Below are 17,177 nucleotides of genomic sequence, written 5' to 3'. Positions count from 1 at the left end.
AAGTATGTGTGGATAGCTGGGGGGGTTGGTCCAGAGGGTGACTAGACTTCCCGTGCGGAAGTTGGAGAATTGAGCATTTTTCAAACACACCTTTCCTTTGTTTCTAGAGCTGTCTGCATATCTAAGCATACCTTGTCGGGGGGGGGGGGGGGGCGACCTCTTATGCCTGGAGCTGGCCCTAGTGAGTGAGAGAGATGAAGGAATACAGGTTACTGTATGTGGAACTTTAGTTAGACCCAGTATGGCTTATCAATACCATTTAGAATCTGTCCCAGTTCAATGAGAGGATGTCTAAACACAAATGGGGAATGTCAGCCATGAAGTATTCTAATGACAGTGATCTGAAATATACACTGTATTCCCAATGTAGTGCACTACTATTGACCTGGTCAGAAGTGGGTGTCATTTGGGACAGAGCCAGTAACTCTCCTGTGTATGAAAATCTTTCTCTACCTCATATGTCTTCTTTATAGTTATCTCCTCCCCACTCTACTCTGTCACCACACCACAAACCAGCTTCAACACAATCCATTTAAAAGTAAAATACATACCTCGGAATACTATTACTGTAGTGTTTGTTAATGTCATCTGTTAATGTCAGACATAAACATACAAACAACTGTAAAGTACCGGTGAAACGCAGTATTTGAACGTTTTAGGAACTTGCTTATCCAATTCGAAAAGAAATTTGACAATCCAAATCATGACCTTGTTTTTGTTGTATTTATTTCCCATCACCAGAAATATGTTTTAATCACTGAACAATAGAAGGCCTAACTTAGTCTATTCCTAACTCGGGATAGTTGATTTAAAAGACGATACATCTACAACGATATTATAGCGCAACATATTGAGTGGCAAGTCAAGATATTTGCAGTTTTTTTTATTGTTTGGTCAGTAGTACCACCTGTTGGACAGGTTTAATGTTGTGCCTTGAGAATAATGGTTGCATAAAATATGGAAAATTTAAGTCTGGTTTCCCGGACGGCTCCATTGAACATGCTTTTAAGTCTAGTACTAGGCTTAATCTGTGTCTGGGGAAACCTTCCCAAATAGTTTAGTTAGCAAGTAAGCGAAACTACCTGTTCCATGCCACTGAGGAAAATTGCATAGAGACGGATAACCAATAGAGAACATATCAATGGTTCTCAATGCAAACCAATATACATCAAAAACATACACCATGGTGAATGTACAAGATTAAAACATTGCATTTGATAGAATATAAATACATTACATTTTTATTAATTGCATCTCTGAAGATCTAATCAGTCCGATGAAGTAACTGCAGAAAAAAAAACTAAGCTGAATGAAGCATCACATATGGGGACTGTCGCCACCAGCATGACTAGTATCTATGTGGGCCCCTACCACAGTTTACACAGCTCAGCAGTATCATTAGCTCCATAGAGACGAAACCCAGGATAGAGGGGCTGAGTGAATGTGGTCTGGACTCTGTAGAGGAGGGTCATTGTGTCAGAGACGCTGTAGAAGGACAGAGTACCTGCCTTGTGATCCAGGTACACTCCCACTCTGGAGGACCAAGGGCCCGGTACATTAGTCACAACATTATTGTGTATGAAACGATAACCCCCCGTAGAGCACCCTAAACTCCAGGACTTGTCATTGGATCCGAATGCATGACCTGCCTTTGTTCTGCTGATGTCTTTATATGAGACTGCTGTATGAACCCAGTGCCCACTCCACTCCACCTCCCAGTAACAGCATCCAGACAGACCCTCTCTACACAAAACCTGGTAGTAGTTGGTGAATCTGTCTGGATGGTTAGGATATGGTTGGGCTTGATCTGTAAAGATGACCTTTCTCTTCCCTTCAGTTAGAAAGAATTCTTCACATGCTGTGTTTGGGTCCAGTGTGAGCTGACAGGAATCTGGGAGAAGAGCAGAGCAGAGACCAGCAGAGTTTAGAACAATAAGTTGTCAAATAATGTATCCACACTGGCAGCACAGTAGTCAGTAGGTTACTGTAGATTTACAGGAATGTTTTTTTTGGTGCTACAAAATTACAGTATGGGTTGGTACTGCATTCTAGTAAATGATTGGCAGCAGAGTAGCCAGTAGGTTGCTGTATTCTGTGGCTGTACCATTTCCCACAATGCACCATAATTTACAGGATGCTGCAGTAAAAATGAACAGCAAAACAGGTAATACAGTACTTTATTGTAAAATTACAGCAATTGCTAACAGTGTAGCTGAATGTCATTGAGCCCCCATAATGCATTGCTTTTACAGTACTGTAACAAAGAATTCCAGTAGCTAACTAAGATTTTTAGCTGTACATTTTCACCAATTTGTTACAGTGTACCCTGTCTTTGATTATAGCAGAGCAGAGATCAAAGGAGCAAGACAATGAATTAGATAGCTGCAGTACCCAGTCTTTGACAATATCTACTATTGCTATAGTATATATTCCTATCTTAGGGTTTGTGAGGAGTGTCCGTAAAAAGAGAATTAGCGATAGAGATAGCATCAGCTGAGATTGCACCAATCGGATTAAAACAGTTCCTACGTTATATTGAGGTCTATTTAACATGACCAGTTCTGCACACTCACACCCTCTTCTGCGCTAAACTATGCCATTGGCTTTTCTTTGCTGCGTAATATTGCTGCCGCGGTAACATCGCTGCTACCCCGCTATACGTTGTCTGTTTTCTGCTAGCCTCGACACCACCCCAGCCTCCACCTGTTTGGTTCGGCTATTTTCTCCTGTCAGGGGGATTGGTATATATCTCGCTCACTGCCTGTAGTTGATTGATAATGGTAATAACAGTACTCATTGATATGGCATCGAGACGTCCCCTGAAGTAGCATTGCCTAATGCCAAGACCAAATGTATTGTCATCTATTTTCTAATAAATTGTTAAACAAATATGTGGGTTTCCTCTAAACTGTTAGTTACTTTGAATAAAGAGACTCACATTGTAAAAAATGTTCTCTGGTCTTGGGCTCTGTAGGCAAAACATCCACTACAGACAAACAAACACATTCACAGAGAGAGGGAATGTTATTGTCATACCATATTGCACATGTACAGTGCATTGTTATGTTACAGTGCATTATTACATTACAGCCTTATTCTAAAATGTATTTAAATCGTTTTTTCCCACTCAATCTAAACACAATACCCCATGATGACAAAGCAAAAACAGATTTTTTTTTAAATGTATAAAAAAAGAAAATATTACATTTACATAAGTATTCAGACCGTTTACTCAAGACTTTGTTAAAGCACTTTTGGCAGCGATTACAACCTCGAGTCATCTTAGGTATGACGCTACAAGCTTGGTACTTTCTCCCATTCTTCTCTGCAAATCCTCTCAACCTCTGTCAGGTTGGTTGGGGAGCATTGCTGCACAGCTATTTTCAGGTCTCTCTAGAGATGTTCGATCTGGTTCAAGTCCAGGCTCTGGTTGGGCCACTCAAGGACATTCAGAGACTTGTCCCGAAGCCACTCCTGCGTTGTCTTGGCTGTGTGCCTAGGGTCGTTGTCCTGTTGGAATGTGAACCTTCGACCCACTCTGATCTCCTGAACGCTCTGGAGCAGGTTTTCATCAAGGATCTCTCTGTACTTTGCTCTGTTCATCTTTCCCTCGATCCTGACTAGTCTCCCAGTCCCTGCCGCTGAAAAACCTACCCACAGCAAGATGCTGCCACCACCATGCTTCACCGTGTGGATGGTGCCAGGATTACTCCAGACGTGACGTTTGGTATTCAGTTCAATCTTGGTTTCAAGGACTGAGAGTTCATTAGGTGCCTTTTGGCAAACTCTAAGTGAGCTGTCATGTGCCTTCTGGCTTCTGTCTGGCCACTCTACCGTAATGGTCTGATTGGAAGGTTCTCACATCTCCACAGAGGAACTCTGGAGCTCTGTCAGAGTGAACATCGGGTTCTTGGTCACCTCCCTGAGGTAATCAGTTTGGCCAGGCGGCCAGTTCTAGGAAGAGTCTTGGTGGTTCCAAACTTCTTCCATTTAAGAATGATGGAGGTCACTGTGTTCTTGGCGACCTTCAATGCTGCAGAATTTTCCCGAGATTTGTGCCTCAACACTATCCTGTCTCAGAGCTCTATGGACCATTCCTTCGACCTCATGTCTTGGTTTTTGCTCTGACATGCACTGTCAACTGTAGGACGTTATATAGACAGGTGTCTGCCTTTCCAAATCATGTCCAATCAATTGAATTTATCAGAGGTGGACTCCAATCAAGTTGTAGAAAAATCTGGATCAATGTAAACAGGATGCACCTGAGCTCAATTTCCAGTCTCATAGCAAAGGGTCTGAATATTTATGTAAATAAGGTATTTCTGTTTTTTATAATAAACTAGAAAAATTTGTAAACACCTGTTTTCGCTTTGTCATTATGTGGTATTGTGTGTAGATTGATGAGGATTTTTTTTATTTAACCCATTTTAGAATAAGGCTGTAGCGTAACAAAATGTGGAAATAGTCAAGGGGTCTGAATACTTTCCAAATGCACTGTATATGAATTGTAGGGAACTTTCAGTGATGTAAAGTTGATGTTCTTATTATTTTCAACACACCTGTAGTCGAGATCTTGGTCCATTCTCTTTTAAGGAAGTATTCTAGTTTCTCTCTCAGCTCAGACACAGTCTTACTCACATATCCAAAGTACTGAAGAGGACGGACAGTGATGCTGGGAAAGTCTGAAGATACACTGGGACTGGAGAGAGACTGATAACTCTGGGGTGTCAGACAGACAGACAAATAATTGAGAGTTTCATCCATTCTACACTGATGTGTCACATGTACAGTTGAGGTCGGAAGTTTACATACACTTAGGTTGGAGTCATAAAAACAAGTTTTTCAACCACTCCACAAATTTCTTGTAAACAAACTATAGTTTTGGCAAGTCGGTTAGGACATCTACTTTGTGCATGACACAAGTAATCTTTCCAACAATTGTTTACAGACAGATTATTTCACTTATAATTCACTGTATCACAATTCCAGTGGGTCAGAAGTTTACATACACTAGGTTGACTGTGCCTTTAAACAGCTTGGAAAATTCCCGAAAATTATGTCTTGGCTTTAGAAGCTTCTGATAGGCTAATTGACATCAGTTGAGTCAATTGGAGGTGTACCTGTGGATGTATTTCAAGGCCTACCTTCAAACACAGTGTCTATTTGCTTGACATCATGGGAAAATCTAAAGAAATCAGCCAAGACCTCAGAAAAAAAATTGTAGACCTCCACAAGTCTGGTTCATCCTTGGGAGCAATTTCCAAATGCCTGAAGGTACCACGTTTATCTGTACAAACAATAGTACGCAAGTATAAACTCCATGGGACCACACAGCCGTCATACCGTTTAGGAAGGAGACGTGTTCTGTCTCTTAGAGATGAACGTACTTTGTGCGGAAAGTGCAAATCTATCCCAAAACAACAGCAAAGGACCTTGTAAAGATGCTGGAGGAAACGGGTACAAAAGTATCTATATCCACAGTAAAATGAGTCCTATATCGACATAACCTGAAAGGCCACTCAGCAAGGAAGAAGCCACTGCTCCAAAACCGCCATAAAAAAGCCAGACTACAGTTTGCAACTGCACTTGGGGACAAAGATCCTACTTTTTGGAGAAATGTACTCTGGTCTGATGAAACAAAAATAGAACTGTTTGGCCATAATGACCATCGTTATGTTTGGAGGAAAAAGGGGGATGCTTGCAAGCCAAAGAACACCATCCCAACCGTGAAGCACGGGGGTGGCAGCATCATGTTGTGGGGGTGCTTTGATGCAGGGGGGACTGGTGCACTTCACAAAATAGATGACATCATGAGGAGGGAAAATTATGTGTATATATTGAAGCAACATCTCAAGACATCAGTCAGGAAGTTAAAGCTTGGTCGCAAATGGGTCTTCCAAATGGACAATGACCCCAAGCATACTTCCAAAGTTGTGGCAAAATGGCTTAAGGACAACAAAGTCAAGGTATTGGAGTGGCCATCACAATGGCCTGACCTCAATCCTATAGAAAATTGGTGGGCAGAACTGAAAAGGCGTGTTTGAGTTTATTTTATTTTTACAGGGACAGTGCACATTAATCAACGTTTCAGTAAAAGTGCCGGTTTTAGCCAGCCGGCTAATTTTCAACCGCAGTCCCTGGGCAGGTTATTAAAAACAATTACAATATAGACAATCATAGAACAGTGAGCACACGCAGAGTAACATAGGGCAAGCAAGACATAGCATACAGACAGAGCAACATAGGACAAGCAAGATGTAGCATACAGACAGAGCAACATAGAACAAAAAGCAACAAGACAAAATCCATAAAAACAAAGTGTTTCCACACCTCACAAGCTACAGACAACATGGAAAGCGGCAATACACAGCTAGGGATAATGTTCACAAATCTGATTGACCTTTAGCCATGTCTTCATGCATTTTGTGAAAGTGTGATATGTGGTGCAGTTATGTGTGTCTGATGGCAGTGTATTCCAGACATGGGACGCTCTCACAGAGAAAGCCGATTTACTAAAGGTGCTTTTCCTTAAGGGAACTATACAGTCACCTCTCATGGCAGACCTTGTGGATCTGATGCCATATGTTTGGATTTTCTGTTTAACAAAAGTACTGAGTGGAGGGGGAGCCAGGCCATTTAGGATCTTGAATACAAGACATGCGTCGGTGTATTGCACCAGATTTTCCCAACTCAGGAGCTCATGCTTTCTGAGGATGTAACAGTGATGATGGCTATTGGGCTTCCTATCGAGCACTTTGAGAGCCTGTTTGTAGACAGACTGAATAGGTTTTAATGTTGTATAGCAAGCTTGGGTCCAACTAGTCAAGCAGTATGTTAAGTGGGGGAGTATCATCGATTTGAAGTACAGTCTTGCTACCTCTGTGGTCAAACAATTTCATATAAATCGGAAATTAGCTAGGTTGAATTTGGTTATTTGAATTACCTTTTTCACATGCTTTTTAAAAGAGAGGTTGGAATCAAGTATGATTCCAAGGTACTTAAAATCAGATACCACCTGGAGCTTCTCCCCTGACACATAGACATCTGGCTCAGTAGCATCTGTTGCCCTCTTTGTGAAGAACATGCAAACAGTTTTTTTCACATTGAGATGCAAACACGAGTCACTGAGCCACTTTGTAACCTGGACCATTACAGTAGTGAGTTCTTGTGCAGCTTGTTGTTTGCTCTTTGCATGCACATATATCACTGTATCATCTGCATACATTTGAACTTCAGACCCAGTGCAGACGGAAGGCAGATCATTAATGTACAGGCTGAACAAGAGGGGCCCCAGTATTGACCCTTGGGGCACGCCCACATCATAGCTAAGAGTGGGCGACAGCTCATTGCTCACTCTGACACACTGAGTTCTGCCTTCAAGGTATGATTTCATCCATCTCAAGGCATCGGGGGAAAAGTTGAACTTGGACAATTTTGTGATGAGAATCTCATGGTTAACAGTATCGAAAGCCTTCCTTAGGTCCAGAAACACAGCCCCAACAACGCCCCCTTTGTCCATCTTGGACTTCACATTTTCCAGAAGAAAGCAGTTGGCCGTTTCTGTGGAGTGTTTCGCTCTGAAGCCAAACTGCATGGAGTGTGCGAGCAAGGAGGCCTAAAAACCTGACTCAGTTACAGCAGCTCTGTCAGGAGGAATGGGCCAAAATTCACCCAAGTTATTGTGGGAAGCTCGTGGAAGGCTACCCAAAACATTTGAGCCAAGTTAAACAATGTAAAGGCAATGCTACCAAATACTAATTGAGTGTATGTAAACTTCTGACCCACTGGGAATGTGGTGAAAGAAATAAAAGTTCAAATAAATCATTCTCTCTACTATTATTCTGACATTTCACATTCTTAAAATAAAGTGGTGATCCAAACTGACTGAAGACAGGGCATTTTTACTAGGATTAAATGTCAGGAATTGTGAAAAACTGAGTTTAAAGGTATTTGGCTAAGGTGTATGTAAACTTCTGACTTCAACTGTATCAAGGCAATATAGTTACCTGCAGGAAATGAATGTGGTCCTTTGTGTGTGAGAGCTGGTCCAGCTCAGCGTTTCTCTTCCTCAGCTCAGCTAACTCCTGCTTCAGTTGCTCCAGAAGTCCTTCAGCTTGACTCACTTGAGCCTTCTCTTGGGCTCTGATCAGCTCCTTCACTTCAGAGCACCTTCTCTCAATGGAGCGGATCAGCTGAGTAAAGATCTTCTCAGTGTCCTCCACTGCTGCCTGTGCAGAGTGCTTTTAGGACAGACAGAGAGAGAGAGGGAAGAGAAGGCTTCATGTTAAACAGTCTATTCTCTCTTTAACTAGGAGCCCAGACAGCCTGTTCCCCACAGTGGGGATCAGTGAGTTTGGAGAGAGGGGTCTCTCTCTCTCTGAGAGAAGTGAAAAGGTGCATCTCTGGTCAATAATATTCACCTTGAGAGACTCCACAGCCTGTTGGAGCTCCTTCAACTCCTTCTCTTTCTTCTGGACTCTCTGCTGGACCTTCTGCTGACTCATCCCCAGTTGCTTCTGTGGAAAGTCACTGTTCAATGAGTTATCAAGCATTATTTGCCCAGTAGTACCACTAATACAGTAATGAGACATAGGGCCCATAGAGAGTAAGGTCTAAAATGTTGAGGAAATACCTTTGTCAAATGAAAGCTAACAGTCTATATTTTGGGGAAATGAAGGCATAGATACATTTTTCAACCATTTTCCATCTTAAAAATTAGGCATATGTTTCCATCCACAGTTTTTATGAGAGTGAAGTCATACTATATACAAAAATGTATCACAACAGCTTTGAAGGAAACAGGAAGTTTCGGTACAATTTTATAAATGCCAACAGATCATTTCTTTGTTAGACATGGTGGGAGGGATCTTTTTGTGTCGGTAAAATGTATTATGCTAGACATTGTGGAAATGCCTTTAAGCGCAAATATTGATATAACAACCATCCAATCGAAGTAAACTTGGGAGTCACGCGATGGCATGGTGTGTGGTCCTCCAACTACGACTCGGGAAACCATGAAGTTTATTAGGCTACAAATTAAATATATTTATTAACTTCACAGGCTGGTAAAAGTACACAGTGACCTTTCCAATAAATATTAATGGTCTTATTCTAGTGACATGATGATTGATGCTTGACCGCCTTTTGACAAATAAAAATATTCTCGCTCTTATCCATAATAATCTCATCATGTAAACTAACCTACCCGCACAGCCTACCCACCTGCCAAGACCAGAGTAGGCACATTTGCTATTTAACGCAACAGGTTTTGTGACAAAACTTTAGATTTTTATTCGGTACATGAAAATTTAAGCAAAAAAGTCAGTTTTGTGTGCACTACAGTCATCACGCACTGATTTGTATGTCAACAAGTCAGTTTGGTGGATCCACACCACTGGTGGAAAAATTAGCATGTTTTCTTTATGCAGATTATTTTATATTTGCATGAGAATCTGTTGCCAATTGGATGGAAACCTAGAAACTAATGGCTTTGATTTCTGGTCAAACAGATGGAAAAGGGGTTTTAGACAACATCTACCAGAAAAAAAGTCTTAAAAGGTATTAGAAATACATCAAAACAAAAGAATGCTTAAGTACAGACCCCTGCCAATTAATATCAACACTTATATTTCGTTTGGATAAATGATTTGGCTTCTGTAAGTTTAAGAAACATTGCCTTGTAATTCCGTTACCAAAAAGCCACAGATTTTTAAAAGCTCAGTGCATGATGGAGCTTTGGCCTGTTGACATTACCAGGTGGTAAATTAGTTAATAGACCAATAAGAAAGAATTCCAAACATCTCTGCCAATAACAGCTAGTTTTCAGTTTCCCCCTCCCCACTCAGACCACTCCCAGACAGTCCAAGCTAAATTCTTGCTTGGGAAATGTATCTTCACTAAGAAGCTATTTGTTTCTTTTAGACCATTTTAATTGAAAACAATCATGATTTGGTGTTGAAATAAAATAAAAATGTCTGCGTTTAACCTTTAAGATATTTTTACATTTCCCTCATGAGGAGGGAGGATAGTGAAAGTTCACAGAAGTAACAAGTAAAGGTAGACCTACCAATTAGTTAGTGTTTTTACTGATAATTTAAAGAAAAATAATTATTAAGTCATTAAAACTCGTAATTCTGTTACCAAATTGGTAACGTCCACATCTGAACCAATCATAGAAGTCTATGTTTTATAAGTTTGTACAGCACAGTAAAGAACATTTTGGAGAGTATAGTTCAGTACAGCACACTAGAATACAGTATAATGTACTGCATTGTACTGAATTCTATTGTGCTACAGCACACTAGAATACAGTATAATGTACTGCATTGTACTGAATTCTATTGTGCTGTACTGCGATGTCCAAAATTGTGAAACAAAGACGTCTACAATAGGTTCAGATTGGGTCCGGTCTGGACCAACCAAATTTAGTCTTGTTTGTGGCAGAGCTCACTAGAATAATAGCCAGTGGGGGGCTCCCAAGTGGCACAGTGGTCTACGGCACTGCATCGCAGTGCTAGAGGCATCACTACAGACCCTGGTTTGTTCCCAGGCTGTATCACAACCGGCCGTGACCGGGAGTCCCATAGGGCGGCGCACAATTGTCCCAGCGTCGTCCAGGTTAGGGGAGGGTTTGGCTTGGGGGGCTTTACTTGGCTCATCGCACTCTAGCGACTCCTTGTGGCGAGCTGGGCGCCTGCAGGCTGACCTCAGTCGTCAGGTGTGTTTCCTCAGACACATTGGTGTGGCTGACTTCCGGGTTAAGCAGGCGTGTGTTAAGAAGCGGGGTTTGGCGGGTCATGTTTCAGAGGACGCATGACTCCAACCTTCGCCTCGCATGCGCGTTGGGGAGTTTAAGATTAAAACTGGGTCGAAAAAAAGGGGGTAAAAAAATCGAAATAAAAATAATAATAGCCAGTGTGTAGAATAAAATCCATATATGTAAAGGATTATATTGTATATTTCTAACGTTCTGTACCTATTCAGGATACATCACCATGAAAAGACTGACATTTATATCCATAATTATGCATTTCTGTATAGTACAGATCAGGGACACGATGTAGTTCCGTTACTGGGTGTAAATCCACTTCACTTACTGTAGTTCAATAACTAAAATAGATTTTTTCAAACTTAAGCTGTCATGTCATAACTGACACCCCCATTCTTTCTGCAGACATCTTTGAATCTTATTTCAGAGTAGATATTTAAGAGTTTTTGGAAAACGCGGTCATACAAAAAAAGAGAGATTTGACCGTAATTCTGTTGCCAAACTTTGCATCTGCACAGTTCTTCCAGTAAATGTGATATTGTGAATTTTTCTGTGTAGATTGTTCCAAGTAGTCCTTGTGCATTGTTGTATGGTTTGCTAAACTTTGAAATCAATGTTTTTTGTTTGGCATACATTTTAAAGTGAAAAATCGGAGTCTCATATTAATTCCGTTGATGTGAAATTGCCTATATGCTCCAAACTGCAAAAAAAAGAAAAAAAAAGCTATTCCAATTCCAAAGTGCTTAAAGAGCGACTGCCCCAAAAAGCAACTTCTTGTTTTGAAAATGGCCTATATGGCATCGATATGAGTAAGAAACATTTATTTCAGTATCAAAATTGACTACAGAGTGTAAATAGGATCATTTTGGTAATAAAGTCTGGTATGACTATGTCATGGTATGTCACAGAATGAACGGTGCTGTAACTGTTTTCTGTAGGTTGGGTTTATTTGAATCCTGCTCACAGCTGGAAGCACTCGAGTAATCATCAATTCAAAACACAGCTGCACAAGATTCACTCTTAATGCCCATGGCAAAGATTGCTGATTATCTTGACAAGATATTCGAGTGACCGCTCTAACAATGGAAATACAAGTCCTCAAAGAAGGAAGGTAGGCAGGAGGAGGCGAGATCGGGTGGGACCATTCTAGCCAATGAGCGGGCCATTGAGCGAGTGGCGCAGTGCTCTAAGGCACTGCATCTCAGTGCAAGAGGTGTCACTACAGTCCCTGGTTCGAATCCAGGCTGTATCACATCTGGCCATGATTGGGAGTCCCATAGGGCAGCGCATAATTGGCCCAGCGTCGTCCGGGTTTGGCCGTCATTGTAAATAAGAATTTGTTCTTAACTGACTTGTCTAGTTAAATAAAGGTTAAAATACACGTGTGAAGAGCACACAATATAGATAGATAGAGGACTCATCTTTGTATCTGTGCCAGTATAGCGACTTTGACAGCATGGGCAGCGCCATTAACCATCTTCAATTTAAAGTAGTCAATTTTCCTTCATTGGCTGATTGCTCCCAACTCATAAGAATCCCCACCCAGTTGACTACTTTAAAATGGTGGAAGCCCTCAATGGCAATGTCCATGCTAACACAGCTTATATCCACGATGAGTCCTCTATTTATCCCTATGACAATATAAAGTCGTTTTGGGTAATTTGTCAAAATGCCACTTATATCAGTGCATTCGTAACAACCTAGCCATTACAAAACTTCTATTCGATCAAATAAGCCTCACGTTGCCTAATTTATTGATAAAAGTCACCTTGTCCGAGAGAGAGATTTACATGGTTATCAAAACGTCACACCAGGGTAAGCCTACACGAAACACAACCCTTATTTTAAGTGTTTTTAAAATCCCCATATGGGAAAAATGAATAGTGGAAAAATGATTGGAACCATTTCCCTGTTTGACCGCTAGGTTTTATGAGTGTTATGACACCTTCTCTGTGGGGCTCTATTAGTGGAAACCAAGACTGTTCTCAGGGCAAGACTACCGCTTTTGACTAGCAGAAGTTACTTTTCATAGCAGGTTAAGAGAAATTAGGCAGCAAGTTAGGATAATTAACATGGCAGGTTAGGCTAATTAGGTTAGGGTTTGCTAAAATTATCCTTGAGTGTACAAAATATTAGGAACACCTTCCTAATTTTTGAGTTGCACACCATTTTGCCCTCAGAACAGCCTCAATTCATTGGGGGCATGGACAAACATTCCACAGGGATGCTGGCCTATGTTGCCTCAAATGCTTCCCACAAGTTGTGTCAAGTTGGCTGGTAGTGGATCTCTACTCTAAATAGCTTGTTCCATCTCATCGCACAGATGCTCTATTGGATTGAGATCTGGTGACTGGGCAGGCCACTGCAGTAAGCTGAAATCACTGTGTTCGTAGAACCATTCCTGGACAATCCTAGCCTTGTGACATGGGGGATGATCCTGCTGAAAGAAATCCATTCTCAGATTGATAAACTGCTGCCATGAAGGTATGCACCTGATTGGTAATGATACTTATATATCCTATATAGCCTTCCCTGTAGCTCAGTTGGTAGAGCATGGTGTTTGCAACACCAGGGTTGTGGGTTCGATTCCCACGGGGGGCCAGCACAGAAAAAAATAAAAATACAAATGTATGAAATGTATGCATTCACTACTGTAAGTCGCTCTGGATAAGAGCGTCTGCTAAATGGCTAAAATGTAATATCCTGTGGCATTCAATCAATTAATCAGATGTATTTATAAAGCCCTTTTTACATCAGCCGATGTCAAAGTGCTGTACAGAAACCCAGCCTAAAACTCCAAACAGCAAGCAATGCAGATGTAGAAGCACGGTGGCTAGGAAAAACTCCCTAGAAAGGCTGGAACCTAGGAAGAAACCTAGAGAGGAACCGGGCTCCACTTTTAAAAAGGGGCCCAATGTGTGCCATGAAAACACACCCAGTCAAAGTAACCAGATGTGGTATGGTGTTGATATCGTGTATATCTAAAAACTGCAAAAAGAGAGTACATTGCGGTTCGCGAAATGATCGATGCATGAAGTGGACAGTTTTGATTTTCGGAGCAGGGCACCAGTGAAAGGTGTTCTCTGGCATTAGTTGGACATTGATAATCAATATTTTAGGCCCCAAAAAATTCTAGGAGTAGATTATGCACTCCGCTTGACCTGCATGGGGAAAAGAAGCAAAGTTTATCTGTATTATTGATGTTTGATGAGTATTTACCACCCTATGTAAAGTTGGGATATTTAAGATGCGCTGTAAGAGCGTTCGTGTAAAACCCGATGCAATGCAAGAAGTGTAAAAAGGTTGGCCATGTGTCAAGTGTTTGCAGACGGAAGGAATATGTAATTGAAGAGTCTGTGAATGTAAAATGTTGCAACTGTGGTAGGGATCATATTTCCTAATTGGGGGAGGGGGGCAGTGCCCCTGTGACAACAATTTTGGACCCCCTTGTGGCCCCGCTAAATGTGGAGTATGAAATCTTTTTTACATAACTCATTTTTGCTATCGTTCTTTTTTTACATCCGTTATTAGACAGTGGCAACGATGATGATTATGAACATGGTCTTTTGCCTGCTAATGCCTGCAAAGCAGTGAAGAAAACGATATGACAACAATAACATCTAATGTAACTGGCCCCTCTAACAGTACAACTGGCCCCAGCTTGGCCCCCCCAGTTGAAATGGTCTAGAACCGCCACTGCTCCAAGACTTAACGGCAGAAGCACTTCAAGGATGACTGTCGCCAGGAAATGTCCCGTCATCACAGGATCCTTCTGAGCCTGTGTAGGAACCTGACTAAAACAGAAAAGTAGGCTGATTTAGTTTAATTAACATTTCGTTATTATTTTTGTTTTTTTACCCGCATTTTTTCCTTTTTGGAACTTTATTATCCACCTGTACAGTAGGTGGCGGAATGCACATATAATTGTTGCGAACGCCATTATACCAAAGAAGAAGACGACGACAGGTTTTCATGCAATTTCTTTCACTTGAGAAATATTGCGCCAAACATCTTAGTGAGATGTAAAATTGCGCACCAAACACCTCTGCAAAAAATGTCAAAATGGATTACAGATTTCTTGCGTTATCTTAGATTAATTCAGACTATTTTGAGAAAGTGTACTGGTTTACGGCGCCTCGAGGGACAAACAGTAATATTGCGTTTTTCAAGCGAAGGTATTTTAAGGGGGTATGCGAGCGCACACGTTCACTTCACCTAGCCGAGTTCCACTATGAGCAACCCGAACCTATGTATGCGGAAGAGCGCGCAAAGCTGTCATCAAGGCAAAGAGCGGCTAATTTGAAGAATCTCAAATAAAAAAATATATTTTGATTTGTCTAACCTTTTTGGGCTACTACATGATTCAATATGTGTTATTTCATAGTTTTTATCTCTTCACTATTATTCTACAATGTAGAAAATAGTAAAAATAAAGAAAAACCCTTGAATGAGTAGGTGTGTCCAAACTTTTGACTGGTACTTTATATTCTCACAGTTTGTGTTACTTCTGCTGTGGGTCAATTATATTTTAAATATATATAATTAAAACAGACTTAGTTCCTACTATATCTTTAAGTCTTTGTTCATCACACAGTCACCAACAAGTTGAACATGTCCTACCTGTTTCTCAGTTCGCTCTGCTGCAGCTGACACTGTATCATGGCCTTTATGTACATCCATCACACACAGCATACAGATACACTGCTGATGTGTACGACAGTAAAACTCCAGCAGTTTGTCATGATGAGAGCAGATCTTCTCCTGTAGTTGAGCTGTGGCTTTAATCAATTTGTGCTTCTTAAAGGCAGGAACTTCATAGTGAGGTTGGAGATGAGTCTCACAGTAAGAGGCCAAACACGCCAGACAGGACATGAGGGCTTTCTGCTTTCTGGTCCCAGTGCAGAAATCACATGCCACATCTCCAGGTCCAGCATAGCACAGAGCAGGAGGGGGAGCAGCCTGGAGTCCTGTCTTCTTCAGTTTCTCAACTACCTCAGCCAACATGTTATTTTTCCTCAGAGTAGGCCTTGGAGTGAAGGTCTGTCTGCACTGGGGACAGCTATAGACCCCTTTCAGAACATTCTTATCCCAGCAGTCCTCGATACACCTCCAACAGTAACTGTGTCCACAGGCAGTAGTGACTGGCTCCTTCAGTAGATCCAGACAGACAGAACAACAGAATTGGTCCTGATCCAGGAGAACTCCTTGCTGAGCCATTTGGACTGTTGTTCACTCTCACACAGACAGATACTCAGAGCAGCTTTGTTTTCTCAGAAGAGAGTTTGTGGGAGGGAGAGGGACTTCCTGGTTCTGCCAGAGGGGTGGGGTTAGAAAGAGAGAGAGAGAGAGAGAGAGAACTGGGGCGGGTTCAGCAGGATGCAACGTTTTAGAACATTCAGATAGAAATGTTATGTAGAATTAACATGCCACTCCAACATGTAGAATAAGGAATCACTTTGGCTCTATTAGTGTATTTCTATCGGCAATGTTCAAGAACATTTTGCAACTGAACGTGGCCCTGCAGGCAACTTCAAGAGAGAAACAAACCGTTTTGTTCCTAGGTTAGGGCCTGAAGTTTAATATGGAATAAATCAAACAATTAAACATTCTCAAATGCGAGTTGTTAGAATATATGAAGTATGTTGTTCAAGGTTCCAGTTTATTTTTGTATAATTAGTTAGGTTGGAGTTAGACAAGATCAAAGTAGCTTTTCAGATAAGCAGTGGGTTGGGTTTGAGGGAGTTTAATTAGGCTGAACCAGGGTGCACCGGGCTATGGCCCCATGACATGATCGGGCAAAACCGGTGAGGGAGGAACGCCCTTCTCAAACTGAACAGTGGGTGAACTGGTTTTGCATCGCCTGGTGCCCCGGTTGGGCAAGGTTTGCCATCTGCTTTGAACTGGACACTCGGCTCATGCTCAGGAGGCAGACGGTTACAAAATTAATGCAATTACTTTTCACACAGTGCAAACTCCTCCTAACCGGTTAACCGTACCATTTGAGCCCTATCAGTCCCGAGACCCCAGTATCACGTTTCAGGTAAGACCCAAATGCAGACTGTGTTGAAGTAACAATGTTTATTACAGCAACAGGGGCAGGCAAACGACAGGTCAAGGCAGGCAGAGGTCGATAATCCAGAGTAGTGGGGCAAGGGTACAGGATGGCAGGCAGGCTCAGGGTCAGGCAGAGTGGTCAGGCAGGGGGGGCTCAGAGTCAGGACAGGCAAGGGTTAAAACCAGGAGGGCGAGAAAAAGAGAGACAGAGGGAAATCAGGAGCTGAGACGTTAAACTGGTTGACTTGACAAACGAGACGAACTGGCAACAGACAAACAGGGAACAAAGGTATAAGTACCCAGGGGATAATGGGGAAGATGGGCGACGCCTGGAGGGGGGGTGGAGACAAGCACA

The 17,177-nt window shown here is 41.7% G+C and overlaps 1 protein-coding gene across 2 annotated transcripts; it reads right to left on the bottom strand.

Moving 5' to 3' along the window:
* Positions 1–707: 707 nt before the first annotated feature.
* Positions 708–16,034, bottom strand: LOC115197090 (E3 ubiquitin/ISG15 ligase TRIM25-like). Of its 2 annotated transcripts, XM_029758275.1 has the most exons (6): positions 15,389–16,034; positions 8,421–8,516; positions 8,007–8,240; positions 4,560–4,719; positions 2,939–2,986; positions 708–1,891 (listed from the first exon to the last, which is right to left on the bottom strand). In XM_029758275.1, the coding sequence occupies exons 1-6, from the start codon at positions 15,983–15,985 to the stop codon at positions 1,368–1,370; spliced, it is 1,659 nt and encodes a 552-aa protein (XP_029614135.1). In that variant the 5' UTR covers positions 15,986–16,034; the 3' UTR covers positions 708–1,367. The 2 variants fall into 2 exon arrangements, with proteins under 2 accessions (XP_029614135.1, XP_029614136.1); XM_029758276.1 differs by lacking the exons at positions 2,939–2,986; positions 4,560–4,719 and having other exon boundaries at positions 1,744–1,891.
* Positions 16,035–17,177: the final 1,143 nt, after the last annotated feature.

This window comes from Salmo trutta, chromosome 7 (assembly GCF_901001165.1).
Source record: "Salmo trutta chromosome 7, fSalTru1.1, whole genome shotgun sequence".
NCBI lineage: Eukaryota > Metazoa > Chordata > Actinopteri > Salmoniformes > Salmonidae > Salmo > Salmo trutta.
Note: the sequence above shows the minus strand (reverse complement) of the source record. Positions and strands in the feature narration are given on the sequence as shown.